The sequence below is a fragment of the Meleagris gallopavo genome, chromosome 8 (assembly GCF_000146605.3).
Source record: "Meleagris gallopavo isolate NT-WF06-2002-E0010 breed Aviagen turkey brand Nicholas breeding stock chromosome 8, Turkey_5.1, whole genome shotgun sequence".
Lineage (NCBI taxonomy): Eukaryota > Metazoa > Chordata > Aves > Galliformes > Phasianidae > Meleagris > Meleagris gallopavo.
In genome coordinates this window covers 26,518,178-26,545,166 of record NC_015018.2, presented here as the reverse complement: position 1 = coordinate 26,545,166, position 26,989 = coordinate 26,518,178, and the positions used below count along the sequence as shown (strand labels likewise).

The window sequence follows — 26,989 nt, the reverse complement described above, 5'->3', positions numbered from 1 at the left end:
GGGGCCGGCCCTTTGTGCGGCTGCTCGCAGGCTGTGCCACGCTCAGCGCCCTGTGTTATTGATAGCCGGTCTAGGGGATGGCGGGCTGCAGCCGGGTGGCGGCGTGAGCGGAGCGGGCGCTGGGAAGGGCGGATTTTGTCGGAGGTACGTATGGAGCTCCCGCCGCTCGGATCGGCTTCTATAATCGTGTATTTGCGTTGGTTCGCTTGCTGGCCGCGCAGGTGTAGCCAAGGTCACCTTGAGCATAATTTGGGGACGTGTTTCGTTGTCGCTGCTCAGATATTCGTGAGCCCTTTTTTGTATTTATCGCGTAGTTTAGGTGTTGGTTTGCCTGAGCAGCGATGTGAAGAAAGAGGCGAATAGAACTAAGGAGCCAGCAGAGAGGAAGAGGACTCCCTGCGCACATAGGTTGTAACGACACGCAGGTTGTAACGACACGCACACGTGCGGGGCTGCGGCTGTATGGAGAGCTGCGTGTGGGACGGGGAGGTGGGGGGAGAGGTTTGTGCCTGCTGGGAAGGTGCTCAGGGAGGCAGGGTGCTATGCTGAGTTCTTGGGCCTCGGTCCTGCGGAACACCTCGCTCCGGACTGCTGTGTAGCTTGGCTGTGGTACAAGGATGGCTGCAGGGCGGGCACAGCTGCTGCCTGATACTTCTTCTGGTTGGAAACGTTGGGATTCCTTTCTCAATGACACTTCTTGTCTACACATTGCGCTGCTTCTTGACTTGCAGATCAGCAGTACAGTGTGCTGAGTTGTTCTGTTTGGCCTGCTTTTTTTTTTGTTTGTTTGGAGAGGGAGAATTGTTTGCCTTGCTTACTATAGGAAAGATAAAACTTCCATTTCAAAATAATTGAGTTAGCTTAGACTCTTAAAGTGTTTCAATCCGGCAGGTGTGTAATGTCATTTATGGCACCAGCATGCTGAAAGTGGGGCCGTGCTTATGTGTGGAGCACTCCTTCAACTGAGGAGTTTGCAAACTGGTTTGACTGCAGCTAGACCGGCACATAAAATATACTGTGAGATGGGATTAGGAGAGAACATAAGTGAAATTTGGTGTAGGTAATAGGTGTCTTCTGGAAGCAGATGATGAAAGGACGAGGTTACGTAGTGTAAGAGAATGGTAAACTTTTGAAAGTGTGAGTGAAATGTGTAACCTTGCAGCTGGTTTAAGTCACACAGTGAAGAACAGTGGGAAAGCATGAAGAGACTGCATTGATCTGCATTGGGAATAACAGCAGAGGGAGGAAAATCAGCTGGTAGCTGATTGATGTGCTTCGATCAGGCGAAGTTTAAATAAACTTCTTCAGTATTTAACTTCTACTGAAAAGTGCAGGAATAGCTGTTAGCTAATTTATTGTTAAATACCCGTCACTGAAATTGTGTGTATATATATTTATGTAAATATTTACATTTGTCTGTATTTGTATTTATATAAATATTTATCTGTTATTTTGTAGCATCTGATCTTCTGTTAACTCGTGTGTCATGGATGAAACTGCTTTGTCGCTTGGAACAATTGATGTTTCTTATTTATCCACCTCAGCAGAGTGCAGTGTCAGTAGATGTAAGCATTCCAATGAAGAATGGGTAAGTAAAAATACTGAATGTAGCTAGTCATCTTACCTTTTTTTTTTTTAATTCAAGTTGAAGGCAGGTTGTGTTGTTTTTTTTTCATTTTGAAGATACCACCTCTTATGCATTATACAGGTTTTGGTTTTAATTGAACTTTGAAATGTAAGGAAGAACCAACAATCCAAAGCTGCTCCAACAACTAATGACTGCTTGGAAGAGAAAATCTTCACGTCAATCCCAATTTGTAGTCTTATAGTGTCCTGTTGTGACATTATTCATCATTTTATGTAGTAGCAAACATGCAGAATTACATTTTGTAAGGGACTGATGTCAAACAGGAGGTTATACAGAGAGCTGGATGTACTTGTTTTAAATGTGTAAGGGAAAAGGACCAAGAGGTTAAAGATGCAAGGTAATGTAACTGTTATAGTTGGAGCTAATCATGCAGTGCAGCAAGCAGAGAAAACTTGGTGGGTATAAATAAGGAACCTATGAAAAGTCTGTGTCCTCTGTTGAGTGAGTCTTGGGATTTGTAGGAGATTGAGCAGGGAGTGAGCAGAGAAGGCCAGCTGAAGCAAAAAGCCACATGGGGATGAACGTGCTGCTCATTGGTATAGAAGCATAAGTCAGGAAGAATTGGCTCTGTTCTGAAGAGGAGTTTGAACTTGGTAAGGAAGAAGGGTTGAAGATATAATCAGAGTCGAGGGAAAGGGCAAATGTTTCATTGGCTGGATTTTGTATCTAGCTAGATGTGGAATAGCAAATGCTTCAAGCTTAAGGGGGGAAGGTTTAGATTGGATGTCAGGGGGAAGCTCTGAGAGAGTGGTGAGGTGCTGGAACAGGCTGCCCAGAGAGCTGTGGATGCCCCATCCCTGGCGGTGTTCAAGCCCAGGTTGGATGGGACCCTGGGCAGCCTGGTCTAATGCCTGATCTGGAGGTTGGTGGCCCTGCATGCAGCAGAGGGGGTTGGAATGTGATGATCCTTGGGTCCTTTCCAACCCAGCCATTCTCCGATAAGTGGCAGTAACTGAGAGGTCTGTAAGAGAGGGATGAACTCAAGCAAAAACAATAGGGTGGAGGTGTTGTCAGAAGGTAGTAAGAAAGTTTGGACAGGCTTGGAAGCATCAGAAGGAAGATATTTTTGTTACAGTGATGGAGACAGGGAATTAGCATTACTGAGGGTGATAGAGAAGGGACTGATTGGAATTTTATGATTTTGATGCTTATTAATTTCAGATAGAAGAGTTAACCTTGGAATAATTTCATATTCATACTGCTTTCCAAATGTCACATATGCCTATTTTTGTTCTCAGTCGTCTTCAGTGTTACTTTTGACTTTCTGGTTGTCTCTCAGTGGGCTGGCTTTCTAGCTGGATAGATGATGATCTATATTTGTGTTTCTGGCCCAATGTTGGATTATGGTACTGGTTCTACCATACTTGCCTTCCACTAGAATGTACTGTTTTGGTTTGTTTCAGTGGCTTCCCTTTTTGTTAAAAACTTTACAATATTTTATTTAGAAAATCTGAGTGCGGTGGTCCTGATGCTCATGCAAACAAACATTCAGTAGTCTTTAATGCAGGCTTTGTCAAACTTCTAGTTAAGTATATATTCATTAAGTCCTAACAAACAGAATGTGTTCTGTAAACATAATTTCTTCTGAATTTACGGTTCTGTAATCTACTCCTAACAATGGCACAGTGGTACCTTTTCCACATTGCTTTCAATAAAACTGCTGAAGAAGAGCTTACAGAGTCAGCAGGGTTTGTGTTTGGTACGTACTCAAATTGCAATTCTATAGGGTGTTGTCCACTAAAAGCTTGAAATAGATTGCTGATATTACAAGCACCTTTACGTTAAGTGTGTAATTTACTGTTAACTTCTCCCCCTTTTCTCAGTTGTCAGTTTTCTTGCTGTTTCTCACAAGAGTTATTGCTGACACACAAAATGTTTAAATAAACAAATGCTCCAGTCCTTAAGATATCTAAGCACAACGCATTGGTTTTGCTTTTATTTTTTAAAATGACATCATTTGGAGATGATAGAATAAACTTTAGGAAAAATCTTGGAAAAATAAGTGTTAGTTACAGATAAATTTTTGGAGAAGTTTTGTGTGCATGTGTCTGGCAGCTCCTCTAATGAAAAGTTTTCAAATACCCAGTGTTTGTTTATACGTTGCTGGATATTTACATAGTCTCCTTTTATTCTGCAGGGAGAGTGTAACTCTAGGCCTACTCTCTTCCGATCTGCCACTTTAAAATGGAAGGAGACTCTGAGCAGAAAAAGGCCATTTGTGGGACGATGTTGCTACGTATGCACTCCCCAGAGCCGGGTAAGAAGATTATGAGCTGGATTATGTTTGACAATAATGCATAGTTGAAGTGTAATGTAGTTTCTTACCTTCAGAATTAAGGTCAGAATGTTCTTGATTTGTAAAGGAATATAGTTTTTCTACTTTGCTTGTGCTTATTTTTTTCTTTGTTACGGAATTAATGGTTGTCACAGATCTGTTGTGATGTTTTGTCTCTTCTAGTTACTTCTTGCCCCAAACTCTGCAGCTCTTTAGAATTAGCACTATGAAATTGTATGGAAAAAATGTGCCTAGGTTAGTAATTGACATTTGGTGCTTATGAAAGTGCTAAGGTTTAATTTTAGTACACTTATTTCTATTGAAACATTTGATACCATACTGCTCTTTAAAACTGAAGAAATCAATCCTGTGCTTGAGAAAACAGCTTGGTTTTCTGCACCCAAGTACTTTTTGGCTTGCCTGGCCATCCTCGCAACACAAGCTGATTACAATAGTGGGAATATTTGTCTGCTGGGAGCAGCCTGAAGTTGGTGGCACTAGGGGCATTGCAGCAGCTGATTTAAAGTGTGAGCTTCACTGAACTGTGCTGAGGAGGCTTTGTTAAGTAGAAGATGTAAAATGATAAGTGGCCTGATGTAGTTTGCGACCAGTTCATCACCTAATTTGACTATATGTACACTGCAGGCTTTAAATTGCACTCTCCTACACCTGCACTGAGCTTCATAATTCGCTGGGCTGAAATGGAAATTTGCCTTTTCCCTGGACCAAGGAAAAATTGTTATTTCACTGTATTACTGTGCCAAATGGAAAACTGCTACAGTGTTAAACAAATGTGAGATAGAAATCCAAATCTGCTGTGAAGGGTGTGGGTGAGATGGTCAGCAAGACAAGCAATTAGACTTGGGGCTGCTTTGAACAGACACTTAAGTGTTTTGACTTGTAAAAAACTATAGTAATCCTTAGCTTAGACCTTTTTATATTTAGTAATTAGGCTGTTCCTCTTGACTTGGGAATTCCACTTAAAGAAGAGAAGTCTTGTTCTGTATTTTGTCTATTTAATGAGAAATTACCTGTCTTGAGATCTCACTTAGGAAAGGGGCAGGATCTGATTGAGTCCTTTATTGCCCTCTCCCACAAGAAGAAGCTACTGTTCTTGATGCAGACAGCAACAAACTCTCATTAGACTCCAGATGTTTCATTTACTCACTATATTTAGTTAATTCCCTTCAGAAAGGGAATTGCTTATTGGCCCTGACTAACATCTTGCTGGTCCTTTAAGTGGCAGGGCTGACTTTTCCCTTGTACATTCTTCCTGCTGTTTTGTGGCTGATTAATTTTACTAACCTGGTAGAAAACTGCTTTATTTATTTATTTATTCTGGCTGTCTTAGTTTTCTGCCTTACCTAAATGAAATTCTCTCACTGAAGAGTGATATTGATCGGTGCTACAAGCAGTCGAAGTTAAGAGGTGTGGGATGGGGCTCAGGGGGGAAGGATAGGAGGTGGTGTAGCAGCTGAGCTTTTCCCTGGTGCTGCAGGGAGGGATGGTGTGAGCTTGTTTTGTCTCCCAGAACATTTTCTACCTGACATAGGATCAGGGCAGAGCTAAGTGAGGAAAAGCTGAAATGTGACATTGCACCTGGAGGGTGAATTTCACAGAGCGACTTTGGAACCTAATGGGCAGAGCACTGGAATGGACTCACATTCTCTGTTATTCCCTTGGATTTGTTAAGTATTTTTTGGGAGACTAAGAACAAATCATTGCACCTTTTTTGCCTGAATGTTTCATGTAACTTTAAGAGCCACACAACATTACAAGTGCGTGTTATAAGAAAGTGAAATTAATTTAAAGTTTCCTTTTAAGTGCCTGAAGTTATGATTTATAGGTTATTTGCCCTGTGCAGGAGTGTTTTAAGATGTAGCCAAAGAGCATTTGCTCCCATCGTATTGTGCAACTCATTTGCAGGTAGCATAGAACACTCATATATTTCAGTGTTTGGCAAATGGTGTTTTCTAAACAAAATACAAATCAGGGCTTGTTATAATACAGAACTCTTGTTTGGGCCAGAGATTCATTAAGTCCCATCAGTAGAACCATGAGCCTTTTGACAGGCAGCCTGTGGCATCCAGCTGGACAGCATATCAGGCATCACGTAACAGCTGCTCAAGGGTGAGGATATCCATGCTTACATGGCAAATCACCTTCACACTCCTGCTCTGCCCGAACAACAAACTTAATCCACATAAGGACTCTAGATGCCAGACTATCAGCTGTGCTGGGATGAGTTTGGGAATAGTTCCACTTTGGATAAACAAATATTCCCTGGCAGGCAGACCTGAGCTTTCACCTTCCAAGTAAGAATCTTGTCCAAAAGATTAGTTTCTTTCTGTCCAAATAATGTTTAATTATAAAACTGGTGCATTGCCAAGAGGAAATAGATAAAACCACTGCAAATGTGCATTTCAAGAAAGGCAAAAACAGGACAACAAAGAAGAGAGATGGTCACCAGTAACAAAGTAGCAATGGATCAGACCCACTGCCAATTTTGCAGCAGAAGTCAGGTAAGTCTGATTTGTATTACATCAGAAACTAGTAAAAAATTATGGCTTGAAGAAAGCAAACCAAAACACGTTTCTTTTTTTCTGTATGCAGTAAAACCTAGGGACTACATTGAAAGTACTGGAACTGGGAATGGTGGCTTTCTGGATTTTTATTTCCATTTCAAAACATTTTATGTATATTTTGCAAGCAAGTTCAGCACTTCTCTGTTTTGACTTTTGATTGTAATAGAGGTGAAAACATTGCAGTATTAGTATTAGGAATGTGAAAACACAACCATTTTTACAAAGGGAAATAGTCATGCAATCTTCTTTTCCTTGGTTTTTCAGGATAATTTCTTCAATGCTAGTATTCCTTCTTTGGGTCTACGTAATGTCATATATATCAATGAAACACACACAAGGTAATGTAACAAGTCTTTCTTTTACTTTTGGAATTCAGTGTGTTCTGATCTTTGGGTTAGTCCAGGCTGAGTGAATACATGTTGTTCTGAAATACAGGACCTGACGCTGGCTTCAGGAAAGGTCTATACTTGTAAAATCTGGCTGTGTGCATTTGAACAAAGTCCTTTGGGGTAATAGGCAAAGAGTGTAAAGGTCATACCTATTTCACAAAACACAAGGGATGTACAAACCTTTTTTCCCTTCAGTGCAGCATCTGTAGCATAATGCTGGGAGGAGCTTTTTTTGGTTCCCACACTGAAGAATGACTTCAGGCAGCATTTTAATATAATGAGCAAGTCTGGCTCACAATTTAGGCTTTGACTACTATTACTAATGATAGTTAAATCTGAAAATGTTTTGCTAGACTGTGGTAGTGTGTAGCTTCTGAAGGGTGGTGTATGTGACCTAAGCAAGGTTTTGTACGTTTCTGCTATGTGAAATATGTCTTCTGTTCTGGGATGAAGTTGCTGGAACTACACAAAAATTTTAATGTTGTTCTTTGGAAAGTTAATAATGCTTGCTGTAGTTTTTACAGTAATCATTAGCATAAGCAGATTCTGCAGTGTTTGCTGTGGAGTCAGAGCAAACAAAGAGAGGCCAGCAGCCTGAAAGAAATGAGCCCAAGTGTCTGAGTGGAAGAAAGGCAGTATTGTGCTGTGCTTGAGAGGCAGGAAGCTAATGTTTGAGACTGTTCTTTCTTCGATTCTGAATTAATTATTTTTTAAGAGTTGTTTGTAGTTTAGAATACAGAAAAGTAACTCAGATGAGGTTTAACTTTTTTAAGATTAGTTTCCAAAGTCTCATCCTTGAATGATTTTGAAAATTTCTTAAGTTAGAAATCTAAGAGCAAGAAAATGTGAGTTAAGTATTATTCTGAAATAATGCCTCTAGCTTAGAATGTCATTAGTCTGAAAATTAATTATTTTAATGAAGTTCTGAGGTCCCCTGGGATTAGACAGTAACAGTTTCTTGGTCTTAGGCAGCTTATTGAAACATCACCAGCATCCTTTTTCTGAGATGTGAATGTGTCAGTTCTGTAATTTGGAACCAGGTTCTATTCAAAATAATGTATCTTGACGGGATTTGCTCTGAGTTGTTTCTCCTGTCATTACAGGTTATGATTGGAAAACAGGTTTTCTAATTATTCTACATTGTGTCTAAGCTTTAAAATGAGTATAGGAGCCTTTATGTCTTGGCAGATCCCTCCAATAGTTGGGGCTTTTGCAATTTGTTTTAGTTACCAAAACTTTTGTCAGAAAGAAGCATACCTCTTTCACTTTACTTTTTAGAAAAATTGATAGAGCTGTCAGACTCAGATGGGAAGGGGAAAATGGAAGAGCAATTAGAACAGTGTCAGCAGTCTACTTCCCTGACAGTGTGGTTAGCAAAATTCTTGGTCCTTTGAGACGGTCTGAATATTTGTATAACTGTTAGGCGGCAGTGTGGATTACTTGTGCATGTACACTCATCCTAATTACAGTAGGATTGGCATGCGTGCTCAGACTGCTGGGTGTTCTGCAATATACAGGTTTCTTCTAATCTTTTATAGCTGTTTGCAATATGGATAAAACACACTGAGAGGTGGTAGGGAAGTTGAACTGCCAGCATTAGCAGTTGGGGTGACTGCAGGCAGGTGAGACCTTGGTGGCATGGCAGTGCAGTAGCTACCTGCAGCATTTCTGTCTGTGACTGGGTCAACCACTGGAGCAGCACATTACATTGCACTGCCAGCCCTAAGAACAGAGTTCTTGTAAACACAAGTGGAGAAAAAGGATAGGCTTTGAATGCTTCAGTAGTTTCTTATGCTTTATGCAGTGCCCTGCATCTCTTCCCATGTTGCCATTCTGCTGTGTCCTCAGCGGTGCTTTCTATATCACTTGGTACAGACAGATGATAGAAAAGCCCAGGCTCTGTCAATTGTGCTCCAGACTTTGTACCTGACCTCAGCAACCTGCTTCTTTCTCAAATTAACAGCTTCTCACAATTTTATGTTCTGTGTTCGTGGAGATCTTTCAGCAGTGAAGTGCAAGTAAGCTTCAAATCTTTCCACATGTGCAAGGTAATGAAAGAGTATTGCACAATACTAGATGCTCAGCTGGCCAAGATCTAAGGTACAGAGAATACAGAAGTTTTTAAGTAGATCTTCAAAGAACTTCACTGCTTTTGCTTCTTAAGTGGTACTTTTTTAGGCATTTTTAAAGCTCTTTTTTATGAGAGTGACACTCAAACATGCTTCATGTTTTGTAGGTACAGAGGGTGGCTTGCAAGACGACTTTGTTATGTTCTTTTTGTGCTAGAGAGGGATGCTCATAAGGGAATGTTTGCCAAGAACCTGACAGAAAATGTGCTGAATAGCAGTAGGTAAGTTGATGCAAAATAAACTGCTTTTTGTATGACTTAAATCATATGATAATGTGTCAGAATTTGGAAACTGCAGGCTTTGAAAACTAGTCTATTTAAAATATCAGAAGATACAATCTCTTTAGCACAGCACTTCGGAACTGTAGCTTGCAATTTCTGTTTGAATAATAGGAGGAGATTTATAATTCTTAATCTCAAAATAAACAATACATTATGGGCAGACAGCAGACTCAGTACACAGAAAAATAAACTGCTATGTGGAAATGCTTCAGACTTCTGTTTATATAATTCAAGTAAATCACTGTTACTTGCAGCTATACTGCTGCTATCAAAAATTACCAGTCCTTCAGAAAGAGTGGGAAAGTGTCATTTCAGAGTCCCCTAGTATGATGGCAGTGTGAGGCAAAACTGGAAAAAGACTGTAGTGATGAAATTCCTGCTCTTTACTTTGTGGAGCTTGTTTTCTGTCTCATACTGCATTTCAAGTGCTGTGTTGAGCCTTTGATCAGCTTGCTATTAAGGTATCCATTTTCTGTGGACACAGGAAAACTGAGCCTCATGCCTCTCCTCATGTCTAGTTTTATTGGAGGCTACACACCATCTGCATTAACATTCTGAACTCTTGAATTTTTAATGTTCAAGACCCATCTGAAGATGATAATGTTGGTTTTGAAAAACAAAGCAGGCTACCTTGTGCCACAGTTATTGTGTACTAGCCCATGTAATTGCTCATGTATGTGTTCTAAATGGGGAAAGCAGACTGTGTAATATTTTTTTATAAGAAACTGAGAAATCGAAGGGGAAGATATTGTAGAAGTAGAAAACTGCAACTACATAAATCTGTGATGAGGTCAGTGAAATTGTCAGAAAAAGCAAAGTCCACTAAAGAGGAGATTTCATGTGTTCTTTTGCACTTTTAACCTTGTTAACCCTTTCTAAAAGTCAATGATCAGTTAGTGTGGGTACCTATGAAGTGTGGACATACTATTTTTTGTGGTCAAATTTGATGGCATATATCTGTCATCCCCCCCTTTCCAATTGGAGCTTACTGGTATTGAATTAGAGGTAATTAGGTAGAGAATTTGGAGTACACAAGTCTTTGGTGTGGTTCTTCTTTTATGATTGTGAATTATTGCTGAAGTAGCTCATTTCTAGTAGTTGTTGTCTGTCTCGAACTCTTCTGTTGCACAACTGTCTCATAAATTTTACTTCTTTAATGTTAGGGTACAGAAGGCCATCGTAGATGAAGCTTCTGAGCCAAGTGTTCCAGGTAGCTTTGCTCAGGTGGATCCTAAAGCTATCAACAAAGTGAAAAAAAAAGCTAGGAAAATTCTTCAGGAAATGGTAGCAAATGTGTCACCGGCTTTAATCAGGTAATGAAAATGGCTCATCAGTATTGTCGATGGGTAGAAGAACAAAAGAGAGAGCCTCTCTCTGTGTAGTACCAGCAGAGCTTATAATGTATTATTCATAAATAGTGAATAATTATTCATAAATAATAAGACATTATTCATAAAAACAACTTTTCTGATGTTAACTAGAGAAAGGGTAGATATTCTTCATTTTCAGGTGCAGCAAAAGCCCTCTATTTTTTCAAGGGATAAACCTAATTACATAATTAAATACAAACTTTTTTTTTCCTGAAGCTAGGCTTGGTTCTAGTGCTTTACACCAATGTTTTTCTGGTAACCCATTGAATATTATAGCTTGTAGTTATCAGCATTTTAGTCTTATCTTACATATAATATTCTACTGTGATGTTTACTTTTATAATAAAGTTGAATATTGTTTTGCCACAAAATGAGATACATGCTGTCACCTAATGTGCTTATCCACCAGCTTAGTTATTGCCATTAATTGTAGGACCTCTTAACTTGCCCCATATGTTAAGCAGTCTCTGCAATTTGAACAGCCTCTGTGGTTGCTGCAACTTTTCAGCCTTTTGTAATTATGACACAAATGTAGTAACTAATCACAGCTTTAGTTGATAGGTGAAGACTTGTTAAGCAACTTGATTTCACAGTGAGTTTGTTTGAGTGTGAAATAATGAAATTGTTTGGCTTTATCTTCAGTCATATGGAAGCAGTGTAAAAATAAAGGTAGCAATGAGTGAAAGTCTTTGAATTATGTTTGTTCTTTTCTTCAGGTTGACTGGTTGGGTGTTACTGAAGTTATTTAACAGCTTTTTCTGGAATATTCAGGTTCACAGAGGTCAAATAGAAATGGTCAAAGCAGCAACGGAGGTAAGGGGGATGGGAAAGTGTTTAGGCAGATTTTTGATGGAGTTTCATTTCTGTTGGTGTTTACATTTATAGCACTTTCTGTTCTCAGAAGGGTTCTGCTAAGTCTGTGTGACAGAATTGTATAACCTTAAATACTATGTCAGCTCTGGTTTTGTCTTTGCTTCAGGATCAAATTTTAACTATAAAACTGATTATCTTATAACCTCCATCCAGGATAATTTCTTTTTCTATGCCTGGACAAACAGTACTAAATTAGTAGGTATGTTTAGGATTTTCCGAATTACTCTTGCCTTAATTTGGAGTAGAAAACAATTAAGAAATCAAGAGCCTTCTGTGCTGTCAAATTGTTGCTGGGCTTTAAATTGTTTCTGAAGTTGATTAAAAGCACCACCTAAAACTGCTGTTTTGTTTACACTCAAATGAATTGACTCTTTCTTTGCAGGATTTGTTTCTACAAAGATACATTAGATAAATGGAAGAGAGAAAAAAAACTGTTGCCAATATTTTTTTTTTAACCTTTTGATTACAGTTTTTAAGAACCCCAATATTAGGTTCTTTTTGTTGATGTCTTATGAAAAGAAATAGCAACACTTGGACAATGGCCCCTTTAAACTTATTAATTGCTGTATCAGTGCTGTGAGTTTGAAGATTATCAGTCATTGTTTCTCACAAGCACACAACTGAAAACTGCGGTCCATCGAAATACAATTCAGAAAAGTGTTGGCATTACCACAGCTGAATGAAAACCAGAAGTAAACTGAATGCTGGCAACTGAAAAATACCATCTCTTCTAATAATATGATAGCAATCTCAACAATGGATTTTTAAAAGGAGTAATATTCTACATTTCTAATCAACTGTCGTCTTGTTTTTCTTCTCTCCCTTCCATAGATGAATTTGCCTCTTATTTTCTTGCCTGTTCATAAATCTCACATTGATTACCTGCTCCTTACATTCATACTTTTCTGCCATAACATCAAAGCACCCTATATTGCTGCAGGGAATAACCTCAACATCCCCATCTTCAGGTAAAGTTAATAAGTTGCATGGAAGTTCTTATTATCTGAAAAAGAGGGGATTGTCAGGGACCAGTTGAGCAGTGTATCTTACAACCACACATAAGGGAATCTGAGGATTATTGGGCACATTAGTAGAACTTTTTGCTTCCTATTGCATTCTCAGAGAGAGACCATCACAAAATCCTTTTGATAAAGTCTGCCATAACCTAAGTGGGGTAAGGAGTAGTAATTTCTTGTCAAGTAAGTGACTAAGAAAAGACTAATATGTGAGTAATGTGTGGAACTTCTTATGAAGTTTAATGAACCAGCTATTGGGCAGTGACAGTACTGAGTGCATAATGTTTTGTGGGAAACTACTCCAGTTTGTTCGGTGTTTAAATTGTGTTGGTCTTCTATGCAATTTTTGCCAGGGAGCAGGTGTTTGGGGATACTGATCTCCGAAGAGCTCCTGGATTTTGTGGAGCATACAAAGGAAAGAAGGGGGGTGTCTTGGATGTTATGCACCAGTAGGTGCTGGTCTCTTATTATCCCAGTATGAAAGGATGTTCTCATGAGGGTTTCTTGGTGCACTTTTGGATTAACACAAGTCCACGCAGATGGTGTAACTGCTGGTAGGGAGTGGGAGTTGCCTGCATGCTCCTCTGTTAAGATTAGTTGGCTGAGGTTATCATGCAGCCAGGGCATATACGCAGCACAACATGGGCATAAAGGCCTGCTCACATAAGCTGTTCTTTGGGTCACAACTCCCTGACTTACAGTGCTCAGGTTCACTACAGTGGATAAGTGGTCTGTTAATATAGTGAAATGAAATGAGTCAGTGTAGAGAAGCCTATTTCATTCAAAATATCTATGTGCTCCCATAATCTATGAAAAGATTAATGCATTTATAGTAACTTCAGTTTCTGTTGTGTGCTAGGAATTTTGCACCGAGTGGGTAGTAGCTTCCTATGGACTGAAACCCATGAGTGTAATTGTTCTTGATTTTGTAGCACACTGATCCGCAAGCTAGGAGGATTTTTCATTCGTCGAAAGTTGGATCAGAGTCCTGATGGTCAGAAGGATTTCCTTTATAGAGCTTTGCTGTATGTGGTATGTATTTCTTGCCTGTGTGTCCATGGATAGTGCTTGGGTTGGGTGGTTGATGGGAGAGTGACTTCCATCAGTTGGGAGAGGGTTTTTTGGGGTTTGAATTTGTTTAGAGTTCATTTTACATAAGCAGAGTACATTTTTGCATCAAGACTTAAATGCATGATGTAAAAGAGAACGAAATGCCCAGTACCTTCCAGGATGAAGTTTTCACCTTGTGCAACCTTTGTTAAAGAAATGGAATTAAGATTTCTGGATGAATACTAGATTTAAGCCTTGTTTCCCTGATTTCTTTTGTACTGGGGCATATCTACATCAGTTTTCTTTACTTAATGGAAGTCTCTGTTTATGATGTGTTGATGTGCTTCTTTGTGCAATTGAGTAGAATAGCTCTGTTTTCATCTTGGAGGATGAGATGTTCTGAGGAACCTGAAGAAGAGACATATGCAATTCAAATGAATCAACTGATGTTAGAGATATTCTTGAACAAATGGCTTTATACTGCTTGTATATTCATGCAAATTAAATAACAGTTTGGTCTGGATTTGTGTCAGGCATTCATTATTGTTTATTCTTCTAAGTATTCATGCCAAGTCACACTTGTGGTCTTTCTAAGGGTTTCTAAGAGAGAATGATTGCTGATGAGGAACAATGTGTTTCAAATGTGAACTTAGCAGTATATGAAGATATGTATTTTTCTTCTTCTTCAATCTCTTCATATTCAGCACATAGAAGAATTGTTGAGACAGCAACAGTTTTTAGAAATATTCTTGGAAGGCACACGGTCTCGAAGTGGAAAGACATCCGGTCCTAGAGCAGGTCTTTTGTCTGTGGTAGTGGATGCTCTCTTCTCAAATGCTACTCCTGATGTCCTAATTATACCTGTGGGAATCTCCTACGATCGCATAATTGAAGGTCACTATAACAGTGAACAGCTGGTAAGGGCAATTGAATAACCTGTTTTGCCTGGGGATTTTCTATTGATATGTGGGAGAGTCTGTTACACAGCTAAATTATGTGCGAGCAGTTCTCTGTCACATGCACTTGCTGTTTGTGATGAAGAGTGTAAAGCTGTGAATCACAAAACCTCTGTGATGGAGATTGCTGAAGAATGGGTTAAATACTTGTAAGTGCCAATTCATGACATACAACCATTTAAATGTATTACTTCTTGTATGGAAAAACAATAGTTCTCTAGACTTACTTGAAGTTAGAAAGCATATCAGCAGTTTTACCCTTGTATCTATTGAATCTATTTTGATTTTAAACACAGCTTTATAATTGTAAATTGGAAAAAAAAGTAATAAACCAACCATTCATGTTTTCCAGGGCAAGCCTAAGAAGAATGAAAGTCTTTGGGGTATAGCGAGAGGAGTCTTCAGGATGCTGCGGAAGAATTATGGATGTGTCAGAGTAGATTTTGCACAACCATTTTCCTTAAAAGTAAGTTTGATATTTCGAAGAATTTTTTTTTGAAGATTTGATGTTTTTGCTGTTTCAGCAGTGACACACTTATGCAATGCTAACTGCCTTTGCTTTTAAATTCTTATGGATTTCTTTGCAGAATCTGCTAGTATTACACTTAATCTATATATATTTCAGTAGTCTGTGTTCTGCTATGGTATAGCTTACTTTTAGAGTGACTTTAATAAGATTAACATGCTGTAACAACAAGAGAACATTATTCAAATTAATTAGGCATTCCTCTTTCTGCCCTACTTCTCTCAGAAAAGCAGTAGGTTGGAGAGCTTTAGAGGGTTCAATTACCACAGCATGAAATAGTTGTGACTGTCTGCACTGCATTATAATTACTGTAGTAGGGAAAGGTATTAATTCACTTACAAGGAGGGCAGCTTGGGTCACTTCCAGGCTATTCTTGTAGAGAGCTAACAATTGCTTCTGGATCAGTATAAGGAAAAGAAGGTTATCTGCCCTGTTAATCTAGTGAAATGCTGATCTCTGTACTTTCCTAACAACCTCTGCCAGCTCTCATTTGTATGCGTACTCATTCTTGTACAACAAAAATAAAATAAGAGTAACTTAAATTTTATCAGTATGCCTTAACCAAGAGTTGCAGAAGCATAACTGCATCATTTTTAAATTAACATGCTTGTATCACTGCAGGTTTTTCTAAGAAAATGAGCTTTTAGGGTTAATTTTAAGCTTTTGCAGCTCTGTGAGTACAGAATTAGAAACAGAAGAGGAAGAGCTGGCTGTGAAAGTCTTTTAAGTAGCTTTCCTGGGAGAACTTTTCCTGACCAGCAGGCCAAGTGGCTCTGTAGTTTCCCACATCAGTCTTCGTAGGAACTGGAAGAACACAGTGTCCCAAAAGCACAGTAATGTAAATGGTAACCTGTAAGGAGAGGCTTCTGAGAAATTTGTAATTCAAGAATTTCAAGTTTGTAGTACAATGTCTGCTTCCTGAGTGCTTTAATTTTATGATGTCTTACAGCTAGAGCTTCTGTAGTCATGTTTACCTATGGAAATTTTTCCTATCCCAATGTTTAAAGGAAGTAGTGTGAAGCAGTAATTGTAATCTGTGTGTTGATTCTAAATGGGTATTAGACTTCGCTCTCATTCATGCTAATGAAGGCAGTTCTCATTAATTTAATCATGGAGAAGCTAGTCTCAAAGGACTTGTTCCCAGCAAGATTCTGACAGTGATTATGCATTGTTTTTGTTACAGTGTTTTTCACCAAGTGTGGATTCCTTGCTCTAGGAAGTTTTCCATTTCATTAAAAGTGAGCAAACTCATGCAAGCTTGTCACTTTTGTAACCTTATTACTGCTCTTTTAGTGTGAGCTGTTTTTAATCACAGTTGCAGTTTTGAATGATTGCCTTTTTCATATTAATCATGTTATCAGTTAAATACAGAAGTGAAGTTAGGTGGAAAAAAGTACAAAAAATATTAATCCTTTTCTTAACAGGAATATGTGAACAGCCAAAGTCAAAAACCTGTGCCTGCTCCTCTTTCTCTTGAACAAGCTTTGTTACCAGCTATACTTCCATCGAGGTAGACAGTCTTTTGGTTGCTGGGCAGAGGGAGGGCATGTTGGGCTTGTTTTTTTCTTTGTTAGTTTTTTGCATTCCTTTGTCTTTTTAGAATTCTCCAATACGTTTCAAGTGGTGCTTGAACTTCCCAAGGATAATTTAATTGTGTGTAGGCAAACAAAAATCTTAGATGTTTATTACTGTGCATTTTGTTCTAAGAGTTACATTCTTTCTGGTGATTTTTTTTTTTCTAAATAAGTTCCAGGAGGCATTTTTTCTTTTTTAAACTGTAGTGACCTCTGATGGTTTAATTTTAAAATTTAAGGAATAATTTGAAGGAAAAAAATGACACAGTGAAAAAGGAAGAGTATGTTATTAAAACCCACGAATATTTCAGATGGATTTTGGTATGTATCCAAACCAAATAACTCTTCCTAATGAGGTCTTGAGAATATCCTTTGCTCAAACAGATGACTCATTCAGAAATGCAAAACTTTTCTTGTAGGAAAAGTTTTTCTTGCATTTGTTATAAAAATGTACATTTTTGTGAAGGCCTTTCCTTGCCTCATACAAACCCACGTGGTCCTGGTGGAGACAACATGTTTTATTTATCTTGAGAAGGTTGTAGGTCCATACAAAAGACCATTTCTGGTTTATAGAGTGGCTGAGTTGAAAACTGCCTTCTAGGCTTAATCTACTTCTGTTCCATATTCATTAAAAAGAGCTGTGGAGTACAGTGATGTAGTGGCAATATGAATAGCCATAGGAAAAGCCAAGTGTTCTACGTAGCTCTTTTTCATTAGATGGTCTTTTATCTTGGATTGTTGCTCAATGGGAAAAGCTGGTAGATATTCAGTGTTTTGTGGAGCTTGTTAGGCATAACATTTTAGTGCCGTTACCAAAACACATCATGTATTTTTTGCACTGTAATTCAGTTAATGTATCTTAAAAAAATCGATGTCATAATGCAAATTTTTGTTTTGTATTCAGACCTAATGATACTGTGGATGAAGGTACTGAGGCTTCACTGCCTAACTCCAGGGATATAACCAGTGAGCCCTACAGAAGGGAGCTGATAGCCAACTTGGCTGAGCATATTTTATTCAGTAAGTGCTTCAGTATCACTATAAGCTACCCATTTTGTTTTGCTTATTGCATGAACTAACTTGCTGTTTGATAATGCAAATTCCTGGCATTCAGGCAATCATTTCCTGACTTCAGATGCTTTCTTGACAGCTTTCACTCCTTTGCCTTCCTCCTTCCCTCTGCAGTTTTTGATAAATTGGCTTTCTGGTCGAGTACAAACTTTCTATCTGTTTATGCTGATAACTTGTGTATTCGTTGCACCAGTGTACTGAACTTGATGTACTTTGAATGTTAGAATTAATTGTTGTTGACATATTGATTTCTTATCACACCACAGAAAAAGCTATGATAGTATCTTGCAGGTGTAATTTGTGTTACATGCTCTCTGTCTGCATGGACCAGTGTTGCCAAGCTTATAGGCTATGTGGCATGTGTTTCAGTTAGTATGTCTGTGATTTGTGGTCTTGAGATGTATACAAAACAGTACTTTTAGCTTAGTAAATGCTTGAGCTTTACTCAGGCTTCCTAGTTCAAATTATTGTAGTTTGATTACATTAATATTTTACATGCCTACAACACTTCAGAATTGTGCCTGGTCATTATGGTACTTCTGTAGGGTTAATGTATTGCTAGAAGGAGCTGAAGTAGTAAGAGCTGAGATAGAGTAGTGTCAAAGCATTTTTGAAATTCTACAGCTCATACTCTTTTATTATTAAAGCACTCTTCGTATTTTATTCAGAAGGTACAGTTCTATGCCAGTATTACTGTTGCTGTGTTTTTTTTTTTTAAAGTAGTGGCTAATTTTTCACTTCTAAAGGTGTTCTGAACTTCTCATTCTATTGAAGTCCCACAGTCACTTTGTCTTGTTTACCTCTAGCTGCTAACAAGTCCTGTGCTGTGATGTCTACCCACATTGTTGCCTGTTTGCTGCTGTACAGACATAGGCAGGTAAGGCTTCTGTGCTGCTTAAACGCCCTAACAGCACTTTGCAGTTGTTGATTGAAAGCATAGATTGCATTCTACTATAGCTTGCTACTAAGAAGAGAAGACACGTGTATTTAAAGTGGATTTCATGTATGCTAATGTTTTGATTAGTAGTAAATGCTTGGAGATCATAATAAATATCCATGTGAAAATAGATTTTTAAATCCAAAATTTAATTATACTTTTTTTTTGAAGACTACACGAGCTTGGTTCAATTCTATTAAAATCTCATTTTTGAGCCCTGACATTTGAAAGCATTTATCATTGAATAGGGTAGCAACTCTTCAGTTAATTTTCAAATGAGTTCTGCTATTCCTTGGTACCTGAATATTTTACCATGTTGGCAGGATGATTCTAATGTTTAACTGCAACTTTTTGCATGGGGCTTGGAAGATGTTTTTCTCCTACAAGTGTGTTATACATTTTGTCTGAAATTCCTTTGCCTCTAATTTGAAGTTTTTACTGCACATGAATTGAGATCACATTGAAGAATATCGATCAGATGTGTAATTTTCTCAGTCAAAGGAATCACTACTCCCATCAGTCCAGTCTTTCCAATTTCCTACAATGAAGGGATGAAAGAAACACTGTATTATGTGGTCTGAATCTACACTGCAAAAAAAAACAACAAAAAACCGTCACACCAAGCAAATGCTTAAGGAAAAGCTCTTCCTCATGTCTCTAACCACTTGAAAAAAAAAATTCTTTTACTTACAGTATTTCCAGATAATTGATATTTCCTTTTGTGGTAGAGGTAATGGAAGTATGACAACTCTTAACACATCCTCTTAAAAGAACAACTTACGTTCCTGTTGGTTGTGAAATGGACTAAGAATCAAACAGAAAATCTTGCATTCTCAAAATAGTTTTTGTGGGCCTTGGGAAATTTGTAAATTCAGAAACCGTGCTCCATTTCAGCAAAAATCTGTGAAAACAAGGATTTATAATATAACTGGTGGATTTTGGATTATTGAAAATCGGTGTCTCTTTATGTGTTTTCTACATATATGTGATTTACAATAAACTCTTGTGCAAAAAGAACATTATTTTATTTTGTGATTCTGTTTTTATTTCTAGGGAACTGATCTTTCCAGGTTGGTTGAAGACTTCTTCTCCATGAAGGAAGAAGTCTTAGCCCGTGACTTCGATTTGGGATTTTCAGGGAACTCAGATGATGTTGTCATGCATGCCATCCACTTGTTGGGGAACTGTGTAAATATCACAAACACTAGTCGAAACAACGAGTTCTTCATCACTCCCAGCACGACGATCCCTGCTGTCTTTGAACTCAATTTCTACAGCAATGGAATTCTTCACGTATTCATTAAGGAGGCAGTCATTGGTACGAGCTGGGGTTTACTATGGAAAGACTTTCCTGTGACCTGTGAATTCAAAGTATCTGCACAACCCCCCCAGTTTTTTGTACTGTTTACTAAAGCTTATTTCTTCTCTCTTTGCGTAACCCTTTGTTTATTCTAAGAAAGACAATATTAAAATTAGATTGGTTTTTGTGTGGAGTGTTTTAACTCCTTTTTCCCATTTTCCTTTATCTTTCTTGGAAGTATTCATGTATTGGTCACTACCTTAGGCAAGGCACTGACAGAGTTTTGAGCCAACGTGGCAGAACTTTTGCCTTTGTTTAGCAATATTTTAATGAAATTTTGTTTCAACTAGAGATAAATTGAACACAAAAGCTGTAGTGGCAATTTCTGTCCTTGTTTTTCAATTCCATATGTGATACTGGACTGCTTATAGGCATAAAAATAGACATAAAGAAAGTTTTTAGGTTTCCTTTGTTGTAAAACTCTTTGTGAAAGCTCTGCTAATGTTTGTTTCTGCTCTAGCCTGCAGCCTTCGTGCAGTTCAGAGTAAGAGGTTCAGAAATGGTACCAATGGTGCTTCTCCCAGTTTGATTAGTCAAGAGCACCTTGTCCGAAAAGCTGCCAGCTTGTGCTACTTGCTTTCTAATGAATTTACTGTATCTTTGGTAAGTAACTAAGTCTTCATTTATCAAATTTTTATTGCTTTTTTATGCTTTTATTGCTTTAAAGAGAATGAATGGTTTCTTTAATTGTCTTGATTCTGGTATGTTCACTAGTGATAAAGTAAGAAGTTGAAGAGCATTTGAAAAAATAATGTGTTTCCACTTGTTTCAAGGAAATACATTTGAATGAGTGTAGTTGCATCAGAATAGTTCATCCAGAAGATGCATGATCTAAGATAACATGAATTAACTTGCCTCTTTCTTGTTGCTGGATGGTTTCTTTAGCAGGATAGGACACAGTCACATGTAGGGGTACATACTGGGTGCATACCTTCTGTTCATGCAGCTGCTGAGTGAGTGAAAAACAGCACAAACCTGCAGCATTTCTACAATGCTGCCATCAGACTTTTTCATGAGAAAGAAGATCTCTGTAGCTTCCCATAACTGCAGGTTGGACTTCTAAGTGCCTTCTAGCAGCTTTTGTCTTGCCTAGGTCGTGAGACCATCACAGTTTTTATCTGCACTTCCCCAAAGCCATTTAAATATTTTCATTTAAACAGGTCTAAGTCTTTGAGAGTACCAAACTCATATGAGTTTGCATGCATGATTGAAACAACACTGGAAACTAAGACTCCAGATTGTAAAGATAATTTTAATTTACATAGTTGTGCAAGAGTCCCATGGTGCCACACCTAATACTTAGTGACAATTTTAAACACGGCTTAGCTTTGTTTTTTTTTGTTTTATTCCAGAATGTTGGATGTTGAAAGATGCTCTGTACAGCATTGAATATTGTAGGTGTATGGTTTTTTCCCATATCTCTAAGCAGGTTGCTTAGAGATTCTAGAAATTCTTGAATTAGCTCTCAAATTTGCATCCATATTTTTTTTTAACTTCTGCTTTTTAAGTGAAACATAAGGCAAGCTCTTGTGGTTGGTAGAGTTTTTCAGTAATTTCATTGCTCTGGAGTTTGTGTTTTTCCTTTTTTTTTTTTTTAACTTAAATAGTTCCTATTTAATACTTGATTCATTTTTTTCCTACTAGTGTAGTAGTGTTTCTTTTCTGAAAACATGGACAAATTTTAAATATCTCCTTTCACTGTAATATTTTATGTTTGTCTGACTACATGGAAAGGGAAATGCATTGGGTGGTAGAAGAATGACTTGTTTAAAAGGAGTAATGCTGCTGTATCTAGAAAAAGCACACAGAACAAGGAACTGCTGTTTTTATAATGGATTTAATGGATGTGATATTTAATTATAGTTTATTTAGTGCATTTCCTTTTCTGTTTTGCAGCCTTGTCAGTTGATATATCAAGTTTGCCATGAAGCAGTGGAAAAGCTGATACAATATGGTATTCTTCTGGTGGCTGAGGTAAGGTGATAGAGATACTGATTGTGCTGTTTCTTGTACATGACTAACTGTAGGTAGTTTGTTAGTTGTTGGTCTTGTTCTAAATATATGTTGTTACTTAAGATGCATAACAAATTAACAAGTCCAGGCCTCATGCTACTTGATTTTTGCATTTGTAAGCATCAGGTATTTGGTTATGGTCAAATTTTGAGGCTACAGATGTGTGTAATGTCACTGTACCTACTGAAGGTGACATACTGCCCTGTGAAATGGGGATTTTTTTTATTTTTTAGCCCTTTGGATTTCTAGTACAGGTTTGCAGAAGTTTAATTTCTATTCTTCGGGAGCCTGTAGAACAGATCTTTTTGTTGTGAAGTTTCAGTGGTGTATTGGAGTTGCTGCCTGGTGTTTGAGGCAGGTGATGTTAAGAAACACAGGGACCAGGAGCCAGCTGACTCACCATGTCTTTGCTTCTTAGACGTGGCAAACAGACCTTGGAGTCCAGGAACAAGTGGCAAAAAGTCAAAGAGCATCTGGAGTGGTGTAGGAGTGTAGCATATTTGGCTGCTTTCTTTTTTGCAGCCCTCCATTTTCAAAGGAGGTTTAGGCTACTTTTAGTATACTTGCTTAGGGCCTTTACTCTGCTCTAATATCTTTTGATATGTGTTTCCTTTTTTATTACGTCTGGGTAATAATATCTGGGACTATCAAGGAACTAACTTTCTCCTCCTCTGTTGTCACTACTGAGTGCTTTTTATCTTAAGTGTGATGTGTTGTCATGGCATTAGTGTGCAATCGTTATTAAATAAATCCGAAAATTAATGCTGCTCTGAGGATTAGGAAGAAACCTGCATGTTCAGTGCCTGGGGGCAGGTCAAGAGAACAGGTGTGAATAGCAGTAGGTAAACACTTCTGTGTCCTCAAGCATTTAACCTGTCTGAGCTTTCTCTGAGTTTCTGTTGCTGCGTCTGGTACTTAGATGCTTATAGCTGGGATATAGATGACATAAGTGGTATAGAAATACACACCTGTGTTATATGACACACAACAATAATGCCACACTGAATACTTAAAAAGTTGATGTTCCATTGCTGAATTTCTTAAACCTAGAGATGCTCTATACCTACTTAATTCTGTTAAAAACATTAAGAATGTCCATGATCTGTGCAAACACTGTAAGCAACGATTGTTTCATGAATTGGGACACCTTGGAAATGTTTGTGGATTTTTACAGTCTGTTCTCTAAAAGGGGTAGCTAATTTCTATAACTTCTGATGTTTTAAGTTTACCACTGACTTTAACACATCAGTAAATTTCCTGTTCAATTGAGCTTAATTGATCCGGGCTTTTTATTTCTTTAATTGTTTTTCTGTGATCCTTGTGTTTGCTTTTAAAAATGAGGAACAATCCCAACACATAGTACTCTCTTTTGTATTTTCTTAAACTTATTTTCTGGCCTCTGCTTCTTTTAGAATATAACATTTGGAATAATGTCAGGCTTCTGTGGCAAAAAAAATAAGTACTTCTTTTTTGTCATGGCATTATAACAGTAATAAGGTGTCTACTATTCATTTGTTTTTAATCTTGCATGATTTGTATTTCTAAGCAGAATGATTGTATGGAGGGTCTTTTCTCATTGACTAAGCATTGCTGACCTTTGCAAATCCTTCTGTTCAGCTACTTTGAGGAAAGTGAACAATGAGTGATGGACACTGATGTTTCCCTTGTTTTTCAAAGTGTATTTTCACTATCTCTAAAATTCATTTATAAAGATGCATTGTCAAAATTGACTGTTGCATCAGATATTGATCAGACAGGTGGAGTATTTCTGTTGCACCTTTAATTATTGTGTGCCTGAACTTGTGACATACTTGCATTATTTCACAATAGAACTAAATTACTGTTCAGGTAGATTGACATCTATTGTTTTTGCTTGTGCTTATTGTCTTGAAAGATTATTATTTATTTTTTTTTAACTTGCCATGGAACTTTAGAGCGCTTTACAATTTTCCAAAGCACTTCATTAGTTAAAGATTTTACTGAAATTAATGTTGTTCCTTAACAGAAGAGAAGCAAACGGTGAATATTGTGAAGAAAAAGGAGTTTAGGTTGATAAATTTCACCATGGTAATATTGCCATCACGCACTTGTCCCAAAAGCCTGAAATACGTGCTTACCTAAGATACCTGCCTGGGTCTTAGATGAGTGTAAATCCATGCCCTGCTCTGAAAGTGGATTACTGGTGGGGTATTTGTAGGCTAAACTGGGATGCTGCTTGTCAGGGTGATTAGCAGAACGGAGTTACTGCGTCACAACAGGTAGAAGGGGCTTAGTGTCTCAATCAAGATTTAAACACTTTGTGTCTTTTCTGATTGAAACTGGCTCATTATTTTCCAGTCTGTATCTCACGTGTGGATGAGTACTAAAGAGGCAGAAAGCTAACAGTTAAAAAATATCAAGTTGGGGCATTCTGTGTTAACTGAGATTTCAGATATTGTAATGCAGTGAAACACAGTTAACTAATATGTCCTTAAAGTAATAGTAGCTCAAAGGTGAGCAGCGTCCACATACAGACAGCATCTCAACTTTCTATCCTAATGCAATTGTAAACATTTTCTTGGCAACAGGTGCTGCAAGGCTGCAACTACACTACAGCAGAGATTTTCTCTTCGATTTGATAGGCAAACTGCAGAAAAAAATATTTTCTTCTGCTTATATGAACCCTGTCTGTTATTAAATCTTGGCTGTTTTCATTAAATAATGATTAATGATAGGACTGATTTGGCTGGATGAGATTATACAATAAACTTATTTTATTTATTTACATTGCCTCTTTATCATCTCATCTTCATATTTAAGCAGGATGATCAGGAGGATGTTAGTCCCAGTCTTACAGAGCAGCAGTGGAATAAAAAACTCCCTGAACCATTAACTTGGAGAAGTGATGAAGAAGATGAAGATAGTGATTTTGGAGAAGAGCAAAGAGATTGCTACCTGAAGGTAATGTTATCCCAAGACTAGTAACATTGAGGTCTGTTACCAGAAATACAAACTGCTTCACTAGTTCAGGAGAGATAATGATACAACCTTTCCCTTTTTCTGGTTCCAATGTTAGTTTGTTGCATTTTGTTGCAGTTGGTAAAATACATTTGTTTTTCCTCCCCATGGGAAATACAGCTGAAGAAACATCAAATACTCCAATAGGGCAGTGGAAAGGCAATGGTAGTGTCGTGAAACCTCCTGGAGGATTGAGTATCTTGGTTTCTAACTGTTTTATTCTTACTTCATGGACAGATCATGTTGATTTTAGACTTCAACTGGTTTTCTCAGAGAACTGATACAAACCTATTTAGGATATCTTGTTTGGAAAATTTGGAAACATACTTCCATCTTTAGGAATACGTGGCAACGCTTCTGTTGGCTGCAGAACAGTATAACGTCTTCAGTTTTATCTTGGGAAAATAGCTATTACATCACTAATATTCTGGAGGAGGAAAAAATAGCATTGTTTCATTATACCTAATTTGCCCCCCATGGAAAAATACTTTTTGCTATGCTTCCACATTGCACTGTCTTGTGCACTGTGATGTTTTGCCATGTACTATGGTGTGGGTTGTTTCTCATTTCTGCTGGTCTCTCTTTTAAGTTCTTATTTCCCTTTCTTAGGTGAGTCAGTCTCAAGAGCACCAGCAGTACATCACTTTCCTGCAGAGGCTCCTGGGACCTTTACTGGAGGCATATAGCTCTGCTGTCATCTTCGTACACAATTTTAGTGGTCCTGTTTCAGAGTCTGAATACCTTCAAAAGTTACACAGGCATTTAATAAGCAGGACAGAGAAGAATGTTGCTGTGTATGGTATGTCAAACAGCTTGTCTTTGGAACTGTGTTTGATTCTTTCTCATCTTCTGGCATCAGGATAGCCCAAATACAATTCCAATTTGTTTATATCTGTGTTTTCTTTCTTGCAGCTGAGAGTGCTACATACAGTCATGTGAAAAATGCAGTGAAAGTCTTTAAGGAAATTGGGGTAAGTGTTCTGTGATCAGAGTTGAAGATTCCTCATTTCATTTTAATAAGGAGCACGATTCTGGCAACGCATAAAATCTCTGCAACATTGGTTTGAAATCTGTGAATTTATCTGTGCAAACATATTGTGTATTCTGAGCATTTTGCTTTTCTTAAAGCTCAGGGCCATAGGAAAAGAGTACATGGTACAGAACAGAACACTTCTTGCACCTGAGAAAACTTGTCTAGGTGATGGCCAGGGAACCAGTCGTTTTTATTCCCAGCTAGTGTTGTTCTCTGTTCTGCTCCGTGTCCTTGATGCACAATCAATGGTAGGAGGCAGAGAACTCTGCTCTGCTTAATGACAGCTAATTTTGAAGGACTATTCAAATCTCCCAGAAGTATTAGTTCATCCCAGCGCTGATTGATGTTCCATGAGCACCATTGTAATGGACATCTAAGGCCCACCACGAGGATACAGGTGTTCTTTATTTTTGAAGTAAAGGAGCAGTTTTTTGCACTTTCCCACTCAAATTTCAAATTTTAGACTGCTTATAGAGAATTTGCAAATGAAAAGTTTCTTTCACCAAAATGGCATGACATCCTGGATACCAAGGCATTTAGGATTGTAATTTGAAAAGCACCAGTATTTGGGCTAAGTATTGCTAGACAGACATTTTGGTCTTTAAATAAGCTAACAATAGTTAGCATATAGGGTAACTTATGGTAAAAGTGTATCATCTTAATTCTGGTCTATTCTGCTGTCAGGAAAATGGAACTAGGTGGCATCTGCTCAGCACTGCATCTGACTTCTTGTTTTCAAGTGCATGCTTTTTTAATGTAGGTGCTTTTTGAGTGCCTCTTTAGTCCCTTGCTGTTGATGGAGTTGGATGTTTACTACACGCTTTACTTTTTTCTTAGTTTCTTTTTCTTAAGAAATGTGATTACTTGAATGTGATAATAATTATTTGTATTCGTGCTGTGTTTCAG

At 37.9% G+C, this 26,989-nt stretch overlaps 1 protein-coding gene across 4 annotated transcripts in view; it reads left to right on the top strand.

Annotated features, from left to right (window-relative positions):
• Positions 1-6: 6 nt before the first annotated feature.
• The window catches only part of GPAM (glycerol-3-phosphate acyltransferase, mitochondrial), a 30,292-nt gene continuing 3,309 nt past the window's right edge, over positions 7-26,989 (top strand). The window contains exons 1-21 of one of the 4 annotated variants that reach the window (XM_010714764.2): positions 7-144; positions 320-408; positions 1,459-1,588; positions 3,786-3,905; positions 6,773-6,846; positions 9,134-9,247; positions 10,471-10,620; positions 11,394-11,490; positions 12,382-12,518; positions 13,499-13,598; positions 14,321-14,533; positions 14,925-15,038; positions 16,523-16,608; positions 17,577-17,692; positions 18,550-18,620; positions 19,734-19,998; positions 20,501-20,643; positions 21,937-22,014; positions 24,853-24,993; positions 25,660-25,849; positions 25,963-26,021. In XM_010714764.2, coding sequence (XP_010713066.1) covers positions 1,487-1,588; positions 3,786-3,905; positions 6,773-6,846; positions 9,134-9,247; positions 10,471-10,620; positions 11,394-11,490; positions 12,382-12,518; positions 13,499-13,598; positions 14,321-14,533; positions 14,925-15,038; positions 16,523-16,608; positions 17,577-17,692; positions 18,550-18,620; positions 19,734-19,998; positions 20,501-20,643; positions 21,937-22,014; positions 24,853-24,993; positions 25,660-25,849; positions 25,963-26,021 — 2,370 coding nt within the window. In that variant the 5' untranslated portion in view covers positions 7-144; positions 320-408; positions 1,459-1,486. Of the gene's footprint in view, positions 145-314; positions 409-1,458; positions 1,589-3,785; positions 3,906-6,772; positions 6,847-9,133; positions 9,248-10,470; positions 10,621-11,393; positions 11,491-12,381; positions 12,519-13,498; positions 13,599-14,320; positions 14,534-14,924; positions 15,039-16,522; positions 16,609-17,576; positions 17,693-18,549; positions 18,621-19,733; positions 19,999-20,500; positions 20,644-21,936; positions 22,015-24,852; positions 24,994-25,659; positions 25,850-25,962; positions 26,022-26,989 lie in introns of all 4 variants that reach the window. The other 3 variants (XM_010714763.2, XM_010714765.2, XM_003208170.3) reach the window with 3 other exon arrangements.